Raw genomic sequence first — 19,318 nt, forward strand, 5'->3', positions numbered from 1 at the left:
GCTATGACAATCGCTAGCCAAGATTTAAATGTTGAGCAGCAAGCTCATTGGCTGCTGATACAAAAAGAACCAATCAACTGTGCCGTGTGGTAAAATATATTATGTCAGATTGGCTATAGGACTGCACCATCTAGAGTTTCATGCCAGAACTTCTCAGTCATTTGTTCTAAAAATCTCAAATCTGCTCCTTTAATGAACCTTCACATGTTGTACTATGCGACCTGCTTCTTAGTTTACTTCTGGGCCAACGATTTTTGTAATCTCACATGTCTAATGTAATGTCTCTAGACAGCAGGGAACTCAACAATGGCGGTGTCACAATTCCAAGAATCCAAAGAACGGACTTGCGTTCTCATGGAGCAAGCTTGGTAGAACAAACTCGAATGGACGTGCTGGGACTTCAAGTAGGTTCGGTATGGGCAAATCTGCATTAGATGCATCCTTGAGAACACTTTCATGTGTTCTCTGTACTTGTGTTCTTGAGTATTGTAACCAGACTTTGACGGATGATGACGTAGAGCAAGAACACGATTACGCAAGATTGCTGAAGAACACATATTGAGAAACAGATAGTGTCTCAAACTATACCTAAATATCAAAGCCTGCCAATTAATACATTTCACTGTGAACTGAACAACATGATATCGCAGCAAAAATGTAACTATTTTACGATGTGGCTAATTTTGGCTGATTTGTATGAACTCATACAATCTCATTCGTACGCTTATGCGGCAGTGACGTTAGGTTTATGGGCAGGGTTACAGGTGGGGGTGGGGCTTTAGTATCGTTTTTTTCTAGTAATCGTAGGTTTTTGTCAAATTCATAGCGTACGAATTCATACGAATAAGCCACCTTGCAAAATAGTTACAAATTCCTATGAGATCGGGTTGAACTAAATTATGTCTCAATAAATTCGTATAAAACCTAATTATTTGTGTTATATTATCCACATTCATTCGTAGATCTATACTTTTGTCAACAATAGTCTCATTTGTTTCTATTATTTTTGCTCATTAGTAATTTTAGGAAAAATGTCTGAGATAAAGTTTTGTGCAACAGCCGAAATTCCATTAGATCTGCTGAGCTATGAGAACATCTGAGAAACAATATTTCCCTGTGGGCCTGAACTTGGTTTGTAGCTGTACCTCCGATTGTGGATGCAAAATATAAATTACTTAGCAATTTAAATGAAGAAAGCTCTCATTGGGTTTGTTTAGTAAGATGAAGAAGGTTTAATGCATGGAGGCTTTCACCTGCTTGTGTGGATTTCCGTCTGGCCTTTTTTATGTCCTCCTCAGTCTTGTTGCTCAGTTTGATCTCAAGTTGCTGTGTCTTCACCTCCAGATCCTTCTGTCTGTCCACCAGAGCCCTCCGTGCCTGCAACACAATACAGACACGTGTGTTAAGACATGCCTGGACAATATCTGTGTGTCTGTGTTTATACATGCGCCAACCAACTTCCCTGCTGAGTCTCACTTCCTATCCATTCTATCTAAACATCTTGGGAGTTTTTTCTTGCCATTGTCTGTCTGCTGTGTTTTAAATCACAACTGAATTGAAGTAAAATATTTAATATTGAGCAACTGAAATTTAATTTCCCTCATGAAATCTGATTGGATGAGCCATATTCAAAGCCTCTGTATAATAGTTGATATACATACCCAGGCACACGTCAATTAAATTGTATATTTTTGAACCTGGTGTACAAATATTACCCGTAGTTAGGCTAATAAACAGTATTACATGCAATAGGAATTGTTTGTTGGGAATTATTTGTTGTACATATATGTCTTATGTCACACAATCTGGTAAATTCTCTTTAAAGCTCAGCCTTGTGCTGTTGATGTAGATTTGGTTCCTGGTTGGTTTATAAAATTCAATGAGATGTGGCCAAAATGCACTGTTCTTATGTCTCATCCAGCCATCTGCTGTGATAACGTTTGGACAGACATGCTGATTTATAAATTGGCTTTGAAAAAAACAACAGACCCAGTTCTAAACAACGTAGGCTACTTTAAATGGTAAATGGTAGTGTTCCCGTACTGAAGCTGTGAGAACAGGACGCTATGGGTTCAATTCTCACACACCTCTACACCCTTCAGAAAGACACACATCGCATATTAAAGTCAAAATTGGGAGGAGAAAGATTTTTGAAAGACTTTGAAAAACACACTTAAAGATTAAAAGCAATAAGTGTCATACCTTCTCTACCGCAGCGTAGCGACTGACCAGCTGCTTCCTCAGATCTGAGATGTGATGGTCGTATTTTTTCATGTCCTTTTTAAAGTTGTCTCCTCTGAAGGTCAGTAATGGCTTCTCCACTTCACTCTGGAGCTAAAAGATAGACACCTCTAAATCAGTGAAGACACACAATCTGGACCCGCCGCCCAAATCTGGCACAACCAGGCCATTCATTGCACACCTGGGCACGAATCAACACATGCCTAAGAGGGCGTGTGCTTCATTTCCGCTTATATCTGGAGCAGGTACTTCAGTAATGATTATGATGGGTTTTTTTTGTGGTCTCCAGAGAGCTGAAGGTAAATCTGCAGGAATAAGACAGCAGAATCACCTCCTTCTTTCTGCCATTAATCACCCACACCGGAGCTAAATGGAGCAGCAGTGAGAAAAGCCAAACTGCAGCAGTGTGAGGAAAGCTGTTTAGCTCATTACACAGAGCAGCTAATAACATCTCTGAGGGGAATGCTATTCAGAACGGCACAGAAATGAAATAAAGGCAGGATCATTTATTTTCCCGGCCAATGCACAAGTTTGAAAGCGTAATTTGATTGTACAGCATCTTGGTTGAGTCTTACATCATCACTGTTGAGGAAAACCATGAGGGACAACTGCCCACCTTTGAAGAAAACTTGAGATGGACCTCGGCTTCATCAGTGAGACTCTTCTTAAGTTGGGCCCAAGCGTCTCCCAGAGTCCTAAATCAAACCAGAACACAATAAACATGGTTAAAACAACACAAAAGCTGTTTTTACTCTGTAAACTAGTTAAAGGAGTTCATGTTTCTCAGGATCTTTAAAACCAAGCTGTTGGAGCAACATAACATTAATAGACAGATCATGTGACCAATGACTACAATTATATAATGAGAAATGTTCATACATATTGACTTTTAGTTGCAAACGTGTCACATTTTTGACATTGTCAAGATTTTATTTAAAACTCATTTTCTAAAAAAATATCTGAGATGCAGGAGACTTGAGCAACTGTTTCTATTAAATCTTATTTATGTCTAAGCAAAATAAGTACTGCTAAATGCTTTCAATGCATGATGGCTGTATGATGAGGGTGCATATCTACACACTGTAAAAAGAAATGTTGGTTCAACTTAATAAAAATAAGTAATCTGGCTGCCTTAAAATGGTGAATTAATTCAACTTAAAAATATTAGTTAACGGTCAAGTGAGTGAAATCTATCGGCAAGGTTGCGAATTGCAACCAACCGCTCACTCCACCCCTCCCTTTCGAAACCCTACTAGGCTGACAGAACATGGCGAATTATATGCAAGGGGACCCGCAGTGTATGTAGATAGAAATAGCTCATTGTAAGGTAATAAAAACGTAACACTTCATTGTGTAAGCTCTTTATACATCTCTCAGGCATAGCTATGTATATTATATTGCATTGCTATCAATAGATTATCCCAAATATTACACACTGGACCTTTAACATATCGAGGTTGCATGAAATTCATTAGTTAACCAATTATTTTTTACGTTGAATAAACTCAAAATTTTAAGACTGCCAAGTTACTTATTTTAAGTTACCCAAAAAAATATATTTTTACAGTGCATGTCTTTAATTTAAGTCTACAAAACAGTGTGTCACTCCTGTCACCAGAAATCACCAAATCTCATTGAGCATTGATGACTGCAGGTTGCTGCTAACAGTATGAACGTTACTATAGACTTTACTGTAGACTCACCCTTCCTCTTGTGCTGCCAGAGGGGACTGAGAGAGTTTGGAGAGATTCTTGGCATATTCTTCTTCAATTTTTATCCTGAAGCACAAGAAATCAAGAAAAGATGAATAGATAACAATGTGACATTATGGCACCCTACTGGCAAAACTCTGCATTACAAATGCTGAAAACATCAAGCAGTGACAGTGAACACTGTCATATTTATGTCTCAAGGCAGTTTAAATGATGTAAACAAGATAGAGTTTCACTGATGCTGCTAATGTGAAACACATTACGGATGACAGAGGTAAGGTTTATGGTTCAGCTCCAACCATCTTTTGAGATGGTGAGTGTGACAATCCAGAGCTCTGTAGTACTGTAGCTACACATTCACTAGCAAAAAAACACATCAAAAATAAATAAATAAATCACCTGAATAAAACACATTTTCATGGTAATGTATCATGGTAAAACCATGGGTGGTGCTAGAATATTGGTATGTGGTTCTTAGGGCATTTTTAGGTGATTGCTTGAAGTGTCTCTGTATCTGAAAGAATTGGTTTAAGACCTGGGACATGGGACCTTTAAGGCACTCTTTGGTTTTAATCAAATAGGGTAAACTTGGCCAATTATGAAAACAAAATGATACAAACATACTGTATGATCTGTGTTCTAGACACAAAGGACATCTGTGTTTATGGCAATCCAGCTTGAATTACTTTAGGGATAATATGGACTTTGTTAGAGGGCTCAAATGGAATTCATTCATTCTAACTTGGCCAAAACAAATGGATATGCTCTACAATTTTCTTGACAAATAATTTTTGTCATAATGTCAAGGACATGTTTGTACGGCTGAAAAAATGAACAAATTATAATCATATTTATGATGAAAATTTGTGTCTGAATTGCACGTTCAATTGCACATTACCTACTGTAAATAAAAGTTAATAAAAATGAAAGGTTTTCCTAAACCTGTTAGATTTTACTCGACTAAATGTGAGGATAATTAGTCGACTAAAACAAAACTAAAGCAATGCAGAGGAATGATAAACATACATGTTTTTAATACATGTAATTTATTTAAGGGCACCACTGTCATGATCCTGTCCTTACCGTCAGTAGTTTCCGTATGTTATGTTTATGTTATGGTGTGGAGACACGTGGCCTTTGTTTTGACGTTGCGACGCGTGTCCTCCGGTGTCGTCCTTGGCCCCACCCCCTTGTTTCTCCGTTTAGCATCCCATTAGTATTTCATTCCTGTCACCTGCCCCTTGTATCTTCCCGTTAGTTTTCCTTAGTGTTAATTCATTATTGCCCTTGGTTTTTGTCCCTATTTATGTGCCTCCAGTCTCTTGTTCTGTGCGGTTCATTGTGTTTGTGTTTGTTCATCCACGTCCAGTATTCCCTCGTCATAGATCGTGTTCCTGTCTTTTTCTGATCAAGTTTGGGATTATATCTTTTGTTACATAGTCTTTCTTGTTTGGCCCCAAGTGGGAAGTTTTCTGTTTGTATTGTTTTCTCTTGTCGTTTTCCCCCCTTGTGGTTTTATTATTTCATTAAAGTATTTTTCTGCATTTACGCTGTCTGCACCTGGGTCCTTCTTGTCCACCGTTCTTGACAACCACATTTATTTGTGAATTTGTCCTTTTTATGACTGTGACTGTATTTATTATTACATAAATTCATTTGTAGCCTTTTTTTATGTGCGAACACAAGCACTGCTTTCAGAAAGATGTATACCAAATAAAAAAGAAATAACAAATTGTTATTATACATATACCTATATTTTATAACACTGTTATAACACTGTTTTTTCTTTTTTAACATAGTCACAAAAATGTTTTATAACAGAGAGAAACACATGGGAAATATATGTCTGGTCAGATGTAATACTTCGGTGGGGTTAGCATAGAGGCTTTGAATACAGAGTGAGGTGTTATGTAAGACTAAAAGAAAGCGCATCTGCCCACCTTTCTCGGATGAACTCGGCCATCTCTTTCTGCATATGTTTCCCTTTCAGCTGTTTCTGCAGCAGCACTTCAAACCCTGGCACTGTGGCCCCCTGAGGGTCCCTCTTATCGGCCTGCAGAGGGTAAAGAGCTATTACACATGCACGCTTGCATGGCTGTGACATCATCAGCAACAGACTATCAACAACATGTGAGCGTGTGAGTCAGAACGTCAGGGTCTGTGTGAATCAGAGAGTGTAGGAGCTGGCGTACGCCCTTGCGGGTGTAACTGTGACATTGTGCTTCACAGAAGGCCGTGTATAGGTCATGCAGTGTATGACTAATAAAACATGAGTTCCCCTGATGTGCTGTTTGTGCATGGCATGTCGATGTAATGTGCTCTTGTGTGTGGGGGTGTAAGAGTCTGCTGTTGTTATGGCTGCTGATGTGCCATTCCACACATCAAAGAAGTGTCATAACCTTTTCAAATGCATGGGTCGAGAAACAGCCAGAGAGAAGCTGTAAAGCCACATATGTTCACTCCAACCTCTGTCATTCATATTCCACTAGTAAACTCATGCTGACTACCCCAGTATTTTTGTTATCTTATACTCTGTTTCTTTGGCTTGGTTTCCCATTATAAAACTGATTATTAACATACTAAAATAGGTTTATTTGATATTGCAAAAAGGTTCAACCTGTTCTCACTCCCGACTCGTCACATATTTACGCTCGGTCAGTGCCCCTCGGCGTCACTTTTGAACGTGCAGGGTACTCCTTTGGCGTCGTTTTTCGACGAACATGAACTGCGTTGCTGTTTGCTAAATGCTCCAGACCGAGATGCGTGCAATTCTTAGCAATTCATAATTATTTATGGTTCTAATATTTTGTAGCACCTAACCCCAACCTCACCCTAAACCTAACCCTAACCACTTCACAGCCATATAAAACACAACACGCGAATAAAAGTACAGTCACGGGTATTTATTGCACAAACTGACCAAAAGCATTACAAAATATAACAAACAACTCGTTTCAAAGACCTTTTTGCACCAAAGCCGTACGATAACTTTACATGAAGATGCCGTGCGTGTCCGTGTATGCATGAGGTCGGCTGCTCCCATTCAAAAGATAAACCGCTAGATGCAATCGGTCGTGGGAGCCAATACCGTTTCACGTTCAAAGCCAACGAAATGATGCGATCGGTCACATGACACGGGAGAGCCAATGGCATCGAAGCTGACGTAACTTCCTCTGGCGGCAATATTTGAACGTCGTTCTTCACTGGATTTGATATTTACAGTGGACGGTGATCGCTTTCGCTGTTCCTCATACAAATCGATCGTTTCGCGTTGGTACCCTTGGAATATCTGTATTTTTGAACGACATTGTGACTGCTTGTATTATGTGTTTTATATTAGGATAAATAAAGTGTTACATTTCTTGCTCAAACTGTGAAACTGTCTGAATAACGTCATGTAAACGCAATTATCCTGGTCATTAAACTTAAATTAAACCCCGAAACATCATCATTGCAAATTATATCTAATATACATTTTCATAATGATGGTCAAATTCGCGTGCCCTTCACGTCGAAAAACGACGCCAAGGGGTACACTGAGTGTTCAAAAGTGACACGCCATTTCCTCCAGTATAAACATGCGTCCACTCTCTCACTTTCTCTCTCTGTGTCTCTCACCCAAAAATAGTCGCAGTAGCTCCATTCATTGGGCTTGAGTAGCTGCTGCTCTGGTGTTGACGTGGACACAGGGAAAGTCACGCAGTTGATCTGTGGAGAGATAAAACAAAGCGAGAGAGAGAGGTGTGAGTGAGAAAAAGATGGTGGTTATCACTAGGGAGCAGATTGAAAGGTCATGATATAACATGTAGTCATTTAGCAGACGTGATATAAAAGAGCCAGACCGGTCAGTAAGCACCATATAGTTCATGTGGGAACACTGGGGGCTATTGTTTGACAGCCCTAGTAAAATTATAATAATACAGATGGTGATCAGTCTACTAAAAACTACTGTACTTTTACTAAACTGTAAAAAAAGGTTGAACTGCATTTCCGAAATATATCTTTATTTAACATTTTCTTTTAATTAAGCAAATAAATTTTAACTTTTGTTTTCTTTCTGGTGTTATTTGAAGCTACACATTCGCTAAAAGTCTTTGCAGACAAAGACTTTGTGAATCAGGGTGATTTTGCAATGCACAGTGATAAAGGGATGTTAGGGAAAGTGGTGTTTGTTGAGAAAATACATCTAAAATGGGCCTCCAACCCCAGGGGTCTTTAACTGTGCTGTATCCTACTGCACAGTGTGCAGAAAGCAGTATGTCATTGTGAACTCGTCATAACCATGAAATAGAGTTGTTAAGAGTAAGATTAGTCCCAAAGAAACACATACGGCACAACACAGAGCTCACGCTGCTGGCTTTCACTGCTTCAGACTGCAGTTAGTGTGTAGGCTCATAAAGTGTTTGAGTATACACTCTGGGGTCCATGGTGTCTCCAATTAGAACGTAAACACTGTAATTATGTAATGCTCTCCATCTGTACCGCCTCCTTTCCTCTGCCAAACAGGATGTGCTCCCTACCATAGCCCTTCAGTGCATCACACACACACATCCTTGTATGTATTTTATTGATTAAAACATTCTTCTAATTAAATCGTTAAAATATGTTACAGACATACAGAATGCTGGGTAACACAAATGCCAAATCTATCCATCACATCACAAAACTCTGGACTTTTGGTAGCTCCCATAGCAAAGTCCACCAAAGCAGGTAAAGCAGGGGTCTCAAACTCAATCTACCTGGGGGCCGCTGGAGGTAGAGTCTGGGTCAGGCTGTGCCTCATTAAGTGCTGCTTCATTCTCTTTGCTTGCTTTCTTGAATAAATCTTGTTGCCTCAATAGACATTTTTTAAGATTGGCGACCCGGTTCTTTCTCTCATCTCCCTGGTATTTTGTATACTCCTCAGCATGTCTAGTTGAGTAATGACGTCTGACGTTGTATTCCTTATACACCGTAACTTTCTCTGTGCATATGAGACAGGGGTGCCCCTGTGCTCGACAAAAAAATATTCCGTCTCCCACTTTTCCTGAAATTGCCTGTGCTCGTCGACCAACCTTTCTCTTCACAGCACGTTTTGAGAGAGACATGACTGGAACTGGGTGATACTATATATTTTCCGTCCACTTGGTGTCACTCCGGAACACGTTTCAACCAAGTGACTAACTTTGATACTTCAGTCATACAGAAAGTGAAAGTAAAAAAAAAACAGACGGAGTTTTCTAACGCTGCATTAACAGCGCATATGCTAAAAAAGGTGATATAAGTGATAGAAAAAGTAAGCGACAAAAAAATAAAAATTAAAGCGTGGCAAGACTCAGCAAAAAGGTGCGTTTGAGAACAACGCGGGCTGCACTAACACTAAACTTTGATGTCAAGTAGGGGGCCACAAAATATCATCCCGCGGGCCTCAATTGGCCCCCGGGCCGCGAGTTTGAGACCCCTGAGGTAAAGCCTTTTCACATTTGGTTCCTAAACCTTGGTATAGCCTTCCTGACAATGTTCCCTGAAAACACACTCTCCTTGTTAAAATACTGTATATACTGTAGATGAAAGACAAACAAACAAAGAAAAAGGTGTATCTCATTACCTTGTTTTCTAGTTATATCATATGTAATGCAAAAGATTATCTTCTATTTATGTAAGCCACTCATTGGCTGCTTCGATTAGCTGCTTCTATTAGCTGCTTCGGTTAGCTGCTACGATTTGTCAACGGCCCCGCCATATTAGTCATTGCAAGACTATAGACTGTAAACAAATGAACATTTATTGAGCTCCAGTCCAGAACACAGCTGAGCTCGCTCACACAACAAACAAGTACAGTATACTCCAAAACAGACTTTTTCAATGAAAAAAAAATGTCTCTTTATAGATCTGGTAAAACCGTTACAGCGGAAAAACATTTACGTGATATTATAAAAGAAATAATACAACTGTGCATTATAAGTACTATGAAATAGCATAGAGTAATACATAAAGACACACCGTTTCAATTTTCCAAGTATTTCAAAGTGATTGAGATGTGTTCTGATTATTTCATCTTTATATCACATTAGGGACGTCTGCACAATTATTAAGCAAAAGATAAGCAAAATGATTGCTTGACAAGCTCGAGTTTTAAGAATTAAGAATATTTTTTAAATCTAACCATCGAAAACTGGAGCCAAAATGTTCCTATACTCCAAAATGAAATGAAAACATGCTTGTGTTTTTATCCGAAACCTACAGCTTTGCCATTCACTTGCATGTGCTTGTACTGGAACGTTGCAATCATTGATATGTCAACGTTGTTGACGTACGATCCAGCAGCCAACGGGCGGTCTTCAGATGCATGAGCTCCGATTCAACATACTAAACTATCAAGTTTAACATGTATTGTAATCAAACATATACAGTAAGCATTGCTTTAACATGTTCAGTATTTCCACTTAAATGCATACATGATATTGTTGATAATCACCTCTGATAACAGACTTTTCTGGTTTTGTTAAGCAGAAATTTGCACTTTTTGTTAAGCTTCTTTTAAACGATATACATGTACATTGTGAAAAGCGCCATACACATGAATGTGAATTGAATTTCAGAGGAATACAAGGACATGAGGCTCAGTTCGACATGATGAATTATGAGTTGTTATCTCTCCTCAGCACAGCCTCTTCCAGCATTAACTCTTGTATGCACCTTTCCACTATCCGGAAAATTTAGGTCTACATAACTGCTCTGTTCTAAAACCTCACGAGCTGCCTACATTTAAAGGCATCACATGCACTCCTCTGGCTGCGTTGAAAGGTGAACAAATAACTAAGTATTTATAAACTTAGCCAACATAAAACACTATACAATTCAACTGAGAGTTGAGTCTCCAGGACGCTATCAGGATGCACTAGAAAGTGCAATGCAAATTGTGTATACCCTGTACATTGCGAATTCAAAACACGCAATTACAATCAATACAGTGAATAAACAGGCCATACTTATGCACAGTGATAAGACCTTATCCACTCGCCTCAGACGTTTCCTAATCTGATTCGGTTTGAGGTGATTTAGTCTATCGGGCCTTGTCACTTTGTTCATTTCATGCCTGGAAGATCATCCTGATTGTAGTGGCCAGTTGATTTTCCATTACAGTGCCATCACATCTATCACTCGTGTTGTTTATCCCTTTCCTCTCATCGTCCCCAAAATGAGCCCATTCATCAGACGGCGGCACGTCCTCTCTCCTTTACAACTCCTAAGTGAAGTGAGCCGCCCTTATCGAGAGCTTATTACACCCTCCATCCACACGTTGAAATACAACCCCCTCCTCGAACTGAAATTCAGTCTTCTCTGGGCTGACGTAGGGTCAGTTGACTCCCACCCAAATTGTAACTCGAATTGCCATTTGGGAAACGGCAAAACCGGGTTTGGGTCATTGCGGAGAACGATATTACTCCTGACACTGCGGGTGGATTGGTTCGGTTGGTTCTGGGATCTCAGACTTACTTAATCACCGAACTCACCCCTGTGTCTGTAAGGCAGAAAACTACACAAAAGTGCATTTCATGTGGAACAGTTAGATTTCCTATAGATGAAGCAATTCCTGCAGATAATATCACCACACACGCTGGAATACGGGACGCCCCCGCAGCCTTCACGGTATGGGGCACCATCAGATCGTTTTGGAGCAGTTCAGGCTTTGGCTAGGGTGAATAAGCAGTTTGGCATTGCTGGTACATGCTGAAACCACGGCAAAAGCATGCTTCTCTATTGATGGCCATTCAAACTAAGCATTGTCTATTAGCTACTTTAAAGTAAATGTCTTACCAGTTTCAGAACTGCTCTGGTAAAAAAAACCCTATAGAGCAAAGATGGCAGCATCCAGAAAAGCTTCTGTCATTGAAGACTAAGAAAAGCCAAAAGATTCAGAAAAAGTAAAGATTCCGAAGCATCTTTATACAGCCATAAGCACAGGATTCCCCAAGATAACAAAAAACTCTATATGAGTTCCACTACAAATGTTTACCTACCAATGTGGTGTCTAATGTTTTGCACATGCTCAACTGTGCAACCATATGCTGCTTATACATGTTATCCATCCCTTTCAAAGGTCATTATAGCTCTTCTTTTAACTACAGTAACCTTGATATAACACTGGTATTACATTAGTAAACAGTGGTCCATTGGCATGTGGGCACCGGCTTCCCAGCTCGTGGTCCTATCCCAGCTTCTGTTCCCCTCTCACATACTGTTGTTTCCTGTCTGTCTCCACTGTCCAACTATCCACATTTAAAACGAGGTTTTATGTGTTGGGTAAGCAGAATAACTTACACACCCAGCGCATGTCTGGCACCAGCCCATGAACCCGTTGCCACACTCCCTTTTAATGGCATAATGAACGCGACTTTCTTTTGAACGGCTGCAAATATCACAAACCTAATGATAGCATGCGTCGTGCATCAGGGACACAACATCACCGGGCAAGCAAATAAATAAATCTCTGAAACACCAATCTGGTCAGCAGTCATACACATGTGCACACATACATTCAGAGATCTCAACTACCGCTCTGACTTTAGGGTGCTCAGCCTCTGTTGCTAAGCGACAAATTGCGTTTCCTGTAAGGGCATTTTTCTCCAACTACAAAACAATATTTGTGCAACACTATAACAGATGACATCACTGTCACTGAGTGCAAGTTTAGTTTTCGTTCAAATTTATTCTGGTCTCAATGTTTTTATCTTATTCGGTTGTTTACATGTGGCTTCTGAATTGCCGGCACTCTGACCAGCTGTTGACAGCCACCTATTATTTCAGATGCAGGCTGGATGGAGTGCAAACGTGCCAAACTGACACACTACTGCTTTCACATTAGTGATACTCAAGAGATACTGAAGGTGAGTGAAAGGTGAAAGTATTCCAAGCTCAGACACTCGACAGCTTCACACTATTGATTCAGTGTGTCTCCAGTTCAATGGTTGCCATGGTGAATTGCTCGTGCGTTACAAGAAGAGCTAAAAATACCTATATTCGGCTAAAATAAATGTATATAAACACACATAAATGGATTACACTTTCAGTAAAATGCTAAGTTATATTGATATTTTTAGGAATGCTTTTGCCAAATAGTCCATTTTCAGACAAAACAAACAACCATTTAAAAAGATTTACAAAAACATTGACATCTACAGTAATGCATAACCATAAGTTATGTTAGAAGGCTGGTTTTAGTGGGTTTTTTGGTCAAGCTGATTTCACCATCTTTGGCTTGTTTTAGCTCCTTTTTTATTCAGCATGGATGTGACCACATGTGTTTTTTCACACGTGAAACTCATCTGGCTGAAAGGGTTTGTATAACAGCCGCTACAGTAATGTATCACTGTCTCATGCAACATTTAACAAAATATTACTAAATACAAAAATTTCAATTCACATTACTGTAATGTTTATCGCTCATTCATTTATTTATTTGTTAAGCAACCGTGTAATGACCAGAATAATGGGCTGTCAGTTGGTCATTATTGCAAAATAAATCCCTTCAATGTGATATAACATCCTGATCTCCCTGTGATCATGTTTATTTGGTGATGATGGCAAGCTGACTGTACATCATCTCGAAGCGTCTGTGGCTTCAAGCCAAACAGAATTCCTTTGTCTGAAGAAATGACACTGATAATAATGCAGACCACGTATGAACACTACAGCAGTCTACAGCACCTGCAACCAGAACTTTCCATTCCAAACACAGCGTGTGTCGTCTCTTCCTACAAACGACAGGTTGAATGACAGCTTTCTTTCATTCCTCCTGCTTCATTCTCGTTCTTTTTCTCTCATTGAATGAGTGTGTGTGTGTTTTTTTTATTTCGACATCCATTAGTCTGTACTATTGCCTTTTGTCACCATGGAAACTGGACTAGCCACGTCTTCCCCAGTTCTATAGGCTTCTCTGGATCCCTCTCCCTGGTGGGCGGTCTCTCTCCGATGATGGACACCTTACCTGCCCTATCTCTAATGCTGCGTGTCCTACAGCATCTTACACCACTATCAAAATACAGGTTACCTAACACTAACCCTACCCCAGTTTTAATGTTTTAGGGGAACATTCGTAGTTGCATAAAGGCAAAGCTGAGAAGATTATCACAATACAAATTATGAAATGGTTTGTGGTTCCAAACATGTAACATATTAATGCACAGCCTTTCAGGATCTTTAGCAAACCAAAAGATGCCCTTTTGGCACCTTTATTTTCAAAGTGTAAAGAGTTTTCACCTAAAATATCACCAAGCCATATGCAGCCTGGCTGTTATTGCTCATTCTCTTCTCGTAGAAGTGTTAAGATTCTCTGGTGTGAAGACATCTTTGTGATCAGTGATGCAACATGACCTGCAGTGCCATGCGCCTGCAACATCCGACCCTCAGTGCTCTGGTTTACTGATTTCTGTAAAATCAGCTGTGTGTGAGCGTATAGCTCCGTGCTCGATGTGTTTTCTTCTCCAGGTGAATCTGGATCAAAGCGGGATTCGAATGTAGCTGCGTAGCCATGTCCACGCATTCACGCTGCATACATAATTTGAAAAGTAGTGCCACGGCTCCAGGAGCTGCGTGACGGCGGGGAATCTCGCGTACGCAAGCAATGGCCATGTCAGAAATCGATGCATTTGTTGGCATGTTTAGTGCGACAGCTGTAGTGGTCTACAGCGTTTGAAGTAGCAAGTTCTTGTCTTGTACTAAAAGAGAAGATGTGTTTCAATGTGTGTGGGAGAGAAGCCAAAGCAGAGGGGTTCTGAAGTGCTGAAAAGAAAATCTGATTTGATTTATGTTGCGCTCTGTTCTTTTCCATTTTCTTCCACTCAAAGCTCTTCCCGGGGGTCTAGTCATAGCGATGTGATCTCGGGATGATTATTTGATCAGTGCTTCCATGCGCTCATCAAATCCTCAAAAACACGGTGTTGCAAAACAGCAGTGATGTAATCTAGCAGGAGTGTATCTATACACTTGAATAAGCAGCGCACACAAACTTCACCAACATCACTCAAAAAACACACACACATGCGTGCACAGAGATCCACAAACGCGCATGCAGAGAGCGGCACGGCACAGTGAGCTGATGTTTCACATCTGCCAAACACTTCAGGGAACAACCAGACTCCTGATTCAAAACCCCACGGGTCACTTCTGCAAAACTCCAGCATACTGGCGCTTTCTGATCGACATTATCATTAAGAATATTCGATCTACAGAGTCTACAGATGCTCTCCAGGGAGACATCTACACATTACTCAGAGTACGGATGCTTCTTCATTATACAGCTACAAGAGTGTGCGTGTGTAAATGAGTGTGTTTGTCAATACTCACCGTAATTTTGGTCTCCTTGATCTCCTGCTCCTTAGTCTGCCTCCTGGCTGGGGAGGTGGACCCGGGGCTCTGGGAAGACAAACACGAGGCATCGTCAAAGCTGCCCTCCGCGTCAAAGCTTTCCTCCATCTCGATCGCTCCGTGGCTCCTCTCGCTGTCTCACTCTTTCTGCACTTTCACTCCGCCGCACGCTTGACTCCCGCACGCAGTCTGACTGCTCTGGCGCCGTGGCGAGCGATGCGGAGCGGTAGGGGGGCGTGATGGAAGGGGGTGCTTGAGGTGAAGGGGGTGGTCATGGAAGCGTGACGGAGCGAGCGAGAGAGGAAGAGAGACTTGAGGAATAAGAGCCGGTGAGATACACAAGACTTCAACCACACAGGGAGTTGAGAAGACGCACACTTAACAGGAAAGAGAGTAAAGCTCATGAGAAAAAAATCTAATGAAGAAAATAGAAAGTTGTATTTTGTATTAAAGCCTGTTTTTGTCATTTTTATATCATTTTCACGTATATCATTTTCATGAATTTTAAGCAGTAGCATAATAGTTCTGCAATGGATAAAAAATACTCAAAAAAGCATCATTAGGATGCTTAAAAATAACACTGCAATGTAAACAATCCAATACAACCTCAGAACAATTCACAAATATTTTACAAAGTAGCTCATTTATATGAATTCATTTCATTCATTGATGGTTACAGGTTCAGGGGTGGTTAAAATGAACACACAGCAAATTCATCTGAATTAGCAGCCTTGTAAATTAATAACAAATTCATGTAAGATCAGACTGAATCTCAATAGCCCTATCGTAGGATTCATGAGAATCACCCAAGGAGCCACCAGACAGATACAGGCAAAATAAAAACATGCAGTCGTACATGCATGTGAAAGATCCAAATTGTGCAGAAAAACATAAGTGAAGAGTCAGATATTAGCAGGGCGTTAGTCAAGACCACCTTTGTCGAGTCCAAGACCTGGACTAGTCGAGACCGAGTCAAGACCGAGTCTAAAGAGGTTCGAGTCCAAGAATCCTCTTCACGACCATATACTTTATTTGTAATGATCAAATTAGGTTATGTTATTTACTTTATGTACAGCAATTTCACCAAATTACACCAATTTCACAAATTTTCACCAAGGTCTGGTATATTCTCTATATAACTGTGTATGTGACAAATACAATCTTGAAATTCTTGAATCTAAAACTGAAGTGCAACTTTTATTGTGGTGTAACAATCCCATTCTGGGCTGCCATTGGAAAATATTCCCATTCTAAGCTTGTTGACTTGAATACTTGAATGCTAACTGCATTGAATCAACATAACTTTTGCAACCGCAATTAATGTTGAAAAAATGTAGAAGTTTCAACAAACCATCATCATTGTGATCAGTATTTGCTTTAGTTTGGTTCTTGATTCTTGGGTTCTAACGTTTTTATTAACAATTTTCATTGTCTGTTATACCAGTGTTCTAAAATACAATTGTTGAGGCAATAAAAATTAAGATCCATTGGTATCAGGTGATAATGATTGTAGTCTTTGAGCAGTTACCCAAATAATTGCTCATGAGTGTATTGTGATATTAATTTATGAGTATTGTGTGATACTACAGTGTGAGATTAAAGAAGTGGTATGGCTTATTGTACTTATTTGAATTGACAGAAAATATACACACACACAAAAAAACTTTAAATTGGTCAATCAATCAGACATCAAGAATCAGTGTATGAAACTCAACAATAGTAACAATCAACAAAAGAGAGCTTCATCCTGCAAGGCACACTGGGTAACATCATAGTACAAAACTCATTCATGACTCCCAGCATGCATTGCAGTTCATCTGTTTATCTGAATTTGTTTGATGATTCAAACACTTCACACTCATTGTTGAGTTTTGAAAACTTTCTGTTTAATTTGGCACAGTATCTTAGCTTTGTGAACCAGAACACTCAAAACAGTCAACAACTTCTTTTAGTATTATTTATCATCTTGACACTCATCACAAAAAGTAACCCACTCCAATAGCAAAGAGAATTAACTTAATGAAAATCAAGAGTCCAACTAAAGCAAACATATATTCTTCATCAATGGTTTTGTTGTTTGTTTGGAAGGAGAACAAATCATCGGACTCCATACCAACAAGTCCAAGACAAGTCCGAGACTACAGAAAAACGTCTCGAGTCCGGACTCAAGTACTACAGCACTGGATATTAGAATGTGATGAAAAGCCACAAGATCCATCTCTAAGACATTCTTTAAATATAGCCTTCAAATTTGCACAAAAAGGAAAAGGAAAAGCACACTTCTCTATTTGTATCATTTAGGTCCGTAGCATAAACATACTGATAGTTATGCACCAAAAAGGATGGAGTATGAAAATGACAGGAGATGTAAAACTACGGAAACAGCACCCCGCCCCCTTCTTCTTCACACATACCGTGTATGTGTGTTTGAGTGGAGAGTAGAGAGAGTGAAGAGGTGAAACGGGCATGCAATGAACACTGAGGGGTAATTACCATTAGAGGTACGGGTGCAAACAACAACTCGCTGTCAGGAGAGACAAACCACATGACCCACAAAAAAGCTATTTCCCACAGTATATAAATGTGTGTGTGTGTGAGTAGTATATATGCGGGTCATAGTGTCAAAATGATTGATGGGGTCATTGACCTTTGGGGGGGGGTTGAATTACTTCCGGACCACCCACGTAGTGAGGGACCGCCCACATCGCGTTGACCTTTTGACCGTATCCGCCCACATCGCGTTGACCTTTTGACCGTATCCGCCTCCGTAGTGAGGGACCGCCCATGTCGCGTTGAACTTTTGACCGTGCCCTCACATCCCATTTTTCCGGGGCATGTTTTAGGGCATGTTTTAGGATGTATTGCTACATATCTTTAGCATGAATGAAAATATGTAATTTAAAGGAGATGATGAGATCATTATTAATACGCAATCATTGGTTATTTAAACAGCGTTTAAAAATAATAATGAATAAGACAACAACTACACAAACACTGTTTGAATAAACAAACAGGTTTAAATGAATAATCGTGTGAATAAATAAATAAATAAAGCATCTATTAAATAAGTAAAGAAGTAAATAAGTAATTATACAATGTATTCAATATATGAGAGAGGAAAGGCAGAGAGGCCATGCAGATTACCTTATGTTTTTCAGAATTTTCACCCAGTCTATAACATTCCAGTGAGAGGTGTCCGCACCAAGGCTCGTAAATTTGTTTTGAAAGAGGAGGATTGTAACCGGGTGTATTTCAACTTGTTTTGTAGGTGTCAACTTGTAGGTGACAGCGTCGGACGTTTTAATCGGGTACGATTTGTTTTACGTCCATAGCGTGAAATCATACGTGCTAGCAGCTCGGTTCAAGACAGCGAAGCTTTGTTTAGGAATAACAACTGTTCCCCACCTGGCATCAGTAGATCACATGAAACAATGCGTGACGAATCGACCTGTGCGTTACAAGCATTCTATGGGACAAACTCATCTTTAATCTCGCTATATCTCTCTAACTAATCAGAAAAACAACTCGTCACTATCATTCTGAACATATCCGCTTTATTCATCATTACCTGTTTTGTTTAAAACTTAAACCATTCTCACACGTGTCTAATTGTACAGGGGCCTCCATGAAAATGGCTTGACCCAATAAATGTTTGTATGTGTGCACAAGTGTTGAGCGGTTACCTTCCAGCGTTCATGTTTCTGACAAATAAAAAAAAATCTGAGTATCGATTCTTCAAACTGTGTCTACAACACTGTATAATTAAAGCGCATGTTTTTCCTAACTGCATGGAGCAGTGTCTTTAAATGGTGTCCATGATGTTCCCTCTATCCTGACTGTTTTCCTTCTGTCTGAGGAGATGCCAGTGCGTCCACCAACCAAGGGTGAATAAAAAAACATCTTTATTGCTAGTGTTCATAGCATCACAGCAGGCAGTTGGGTGATTCCTTAAAACACAAAGCAGATTTTGATTGAACAGCAAGAATCCTTAAATTGAATGTACGTCATGTTCATTT

At 39.8% G+C, this 19,318-nt stretch overlaps 1 protein-coding gene across 2 annotated transcripts in view; it reads right to left on the bottom strand.

Moving 5' to 3' along the window:
* Window positions 1-19,318, bottom strand: part of gas7a (growth arrest-specific 7a) — a 42,750-nt gene that overhangs the window by 12,154 nt on the left and 11,278 nt on the right. The window contains exons 2-8 of one of the 2 annotated variants that reach the window (XM_057345185.1): window positions 15,282-15,350; window positions 7,572-7,661; window positions 5,894-6,006; window positions 3,945-4,019; window positions 2,858-2,936; window positions 2,203-2,334; window positions 1,254-1,377 (exon numbers count right to left, since the gene is read on the bottom strand). In XM_057345185.1, the coding sequence (XP_057201168.1) occupies window positions 1,254-1,377; window positions 2,203-2,334; window positions 2,858-2,936; window positions 3,945-4,019; window positions 5,894-6,006; window positions 7,572-7,661; window positions 15,282-15,350 (682 nt within the window). Of the gene's footprint in view, window positions 1-1,253; window positions 1,378-2,202; window positions 2,335-2,857; window positions 2,937-3,944; window positions 4,020-5,893; window positions 6,007-7,571; window positions 7,662-15,281; window positions 15,680-19,318 lie in introns of both variants that reach the window. The other variant, XM_057345184.1, reaches the window with a different exon arrangement.

Source organism: Triplophysa rosa, linkage group LG11 (genome assembly GCF_024868665.1).
Source record: "Triplophysa rosa linkage group LG11, Trosa_1v2, whole genome shotgun sequence".
Classification (NCBI taxonomy): Eukaryota; Metazoa; Chordata; class Actinopteri; order Cypriniformes; family Nemacheilidae; genus Triplophysa; species Triplophysa rosa.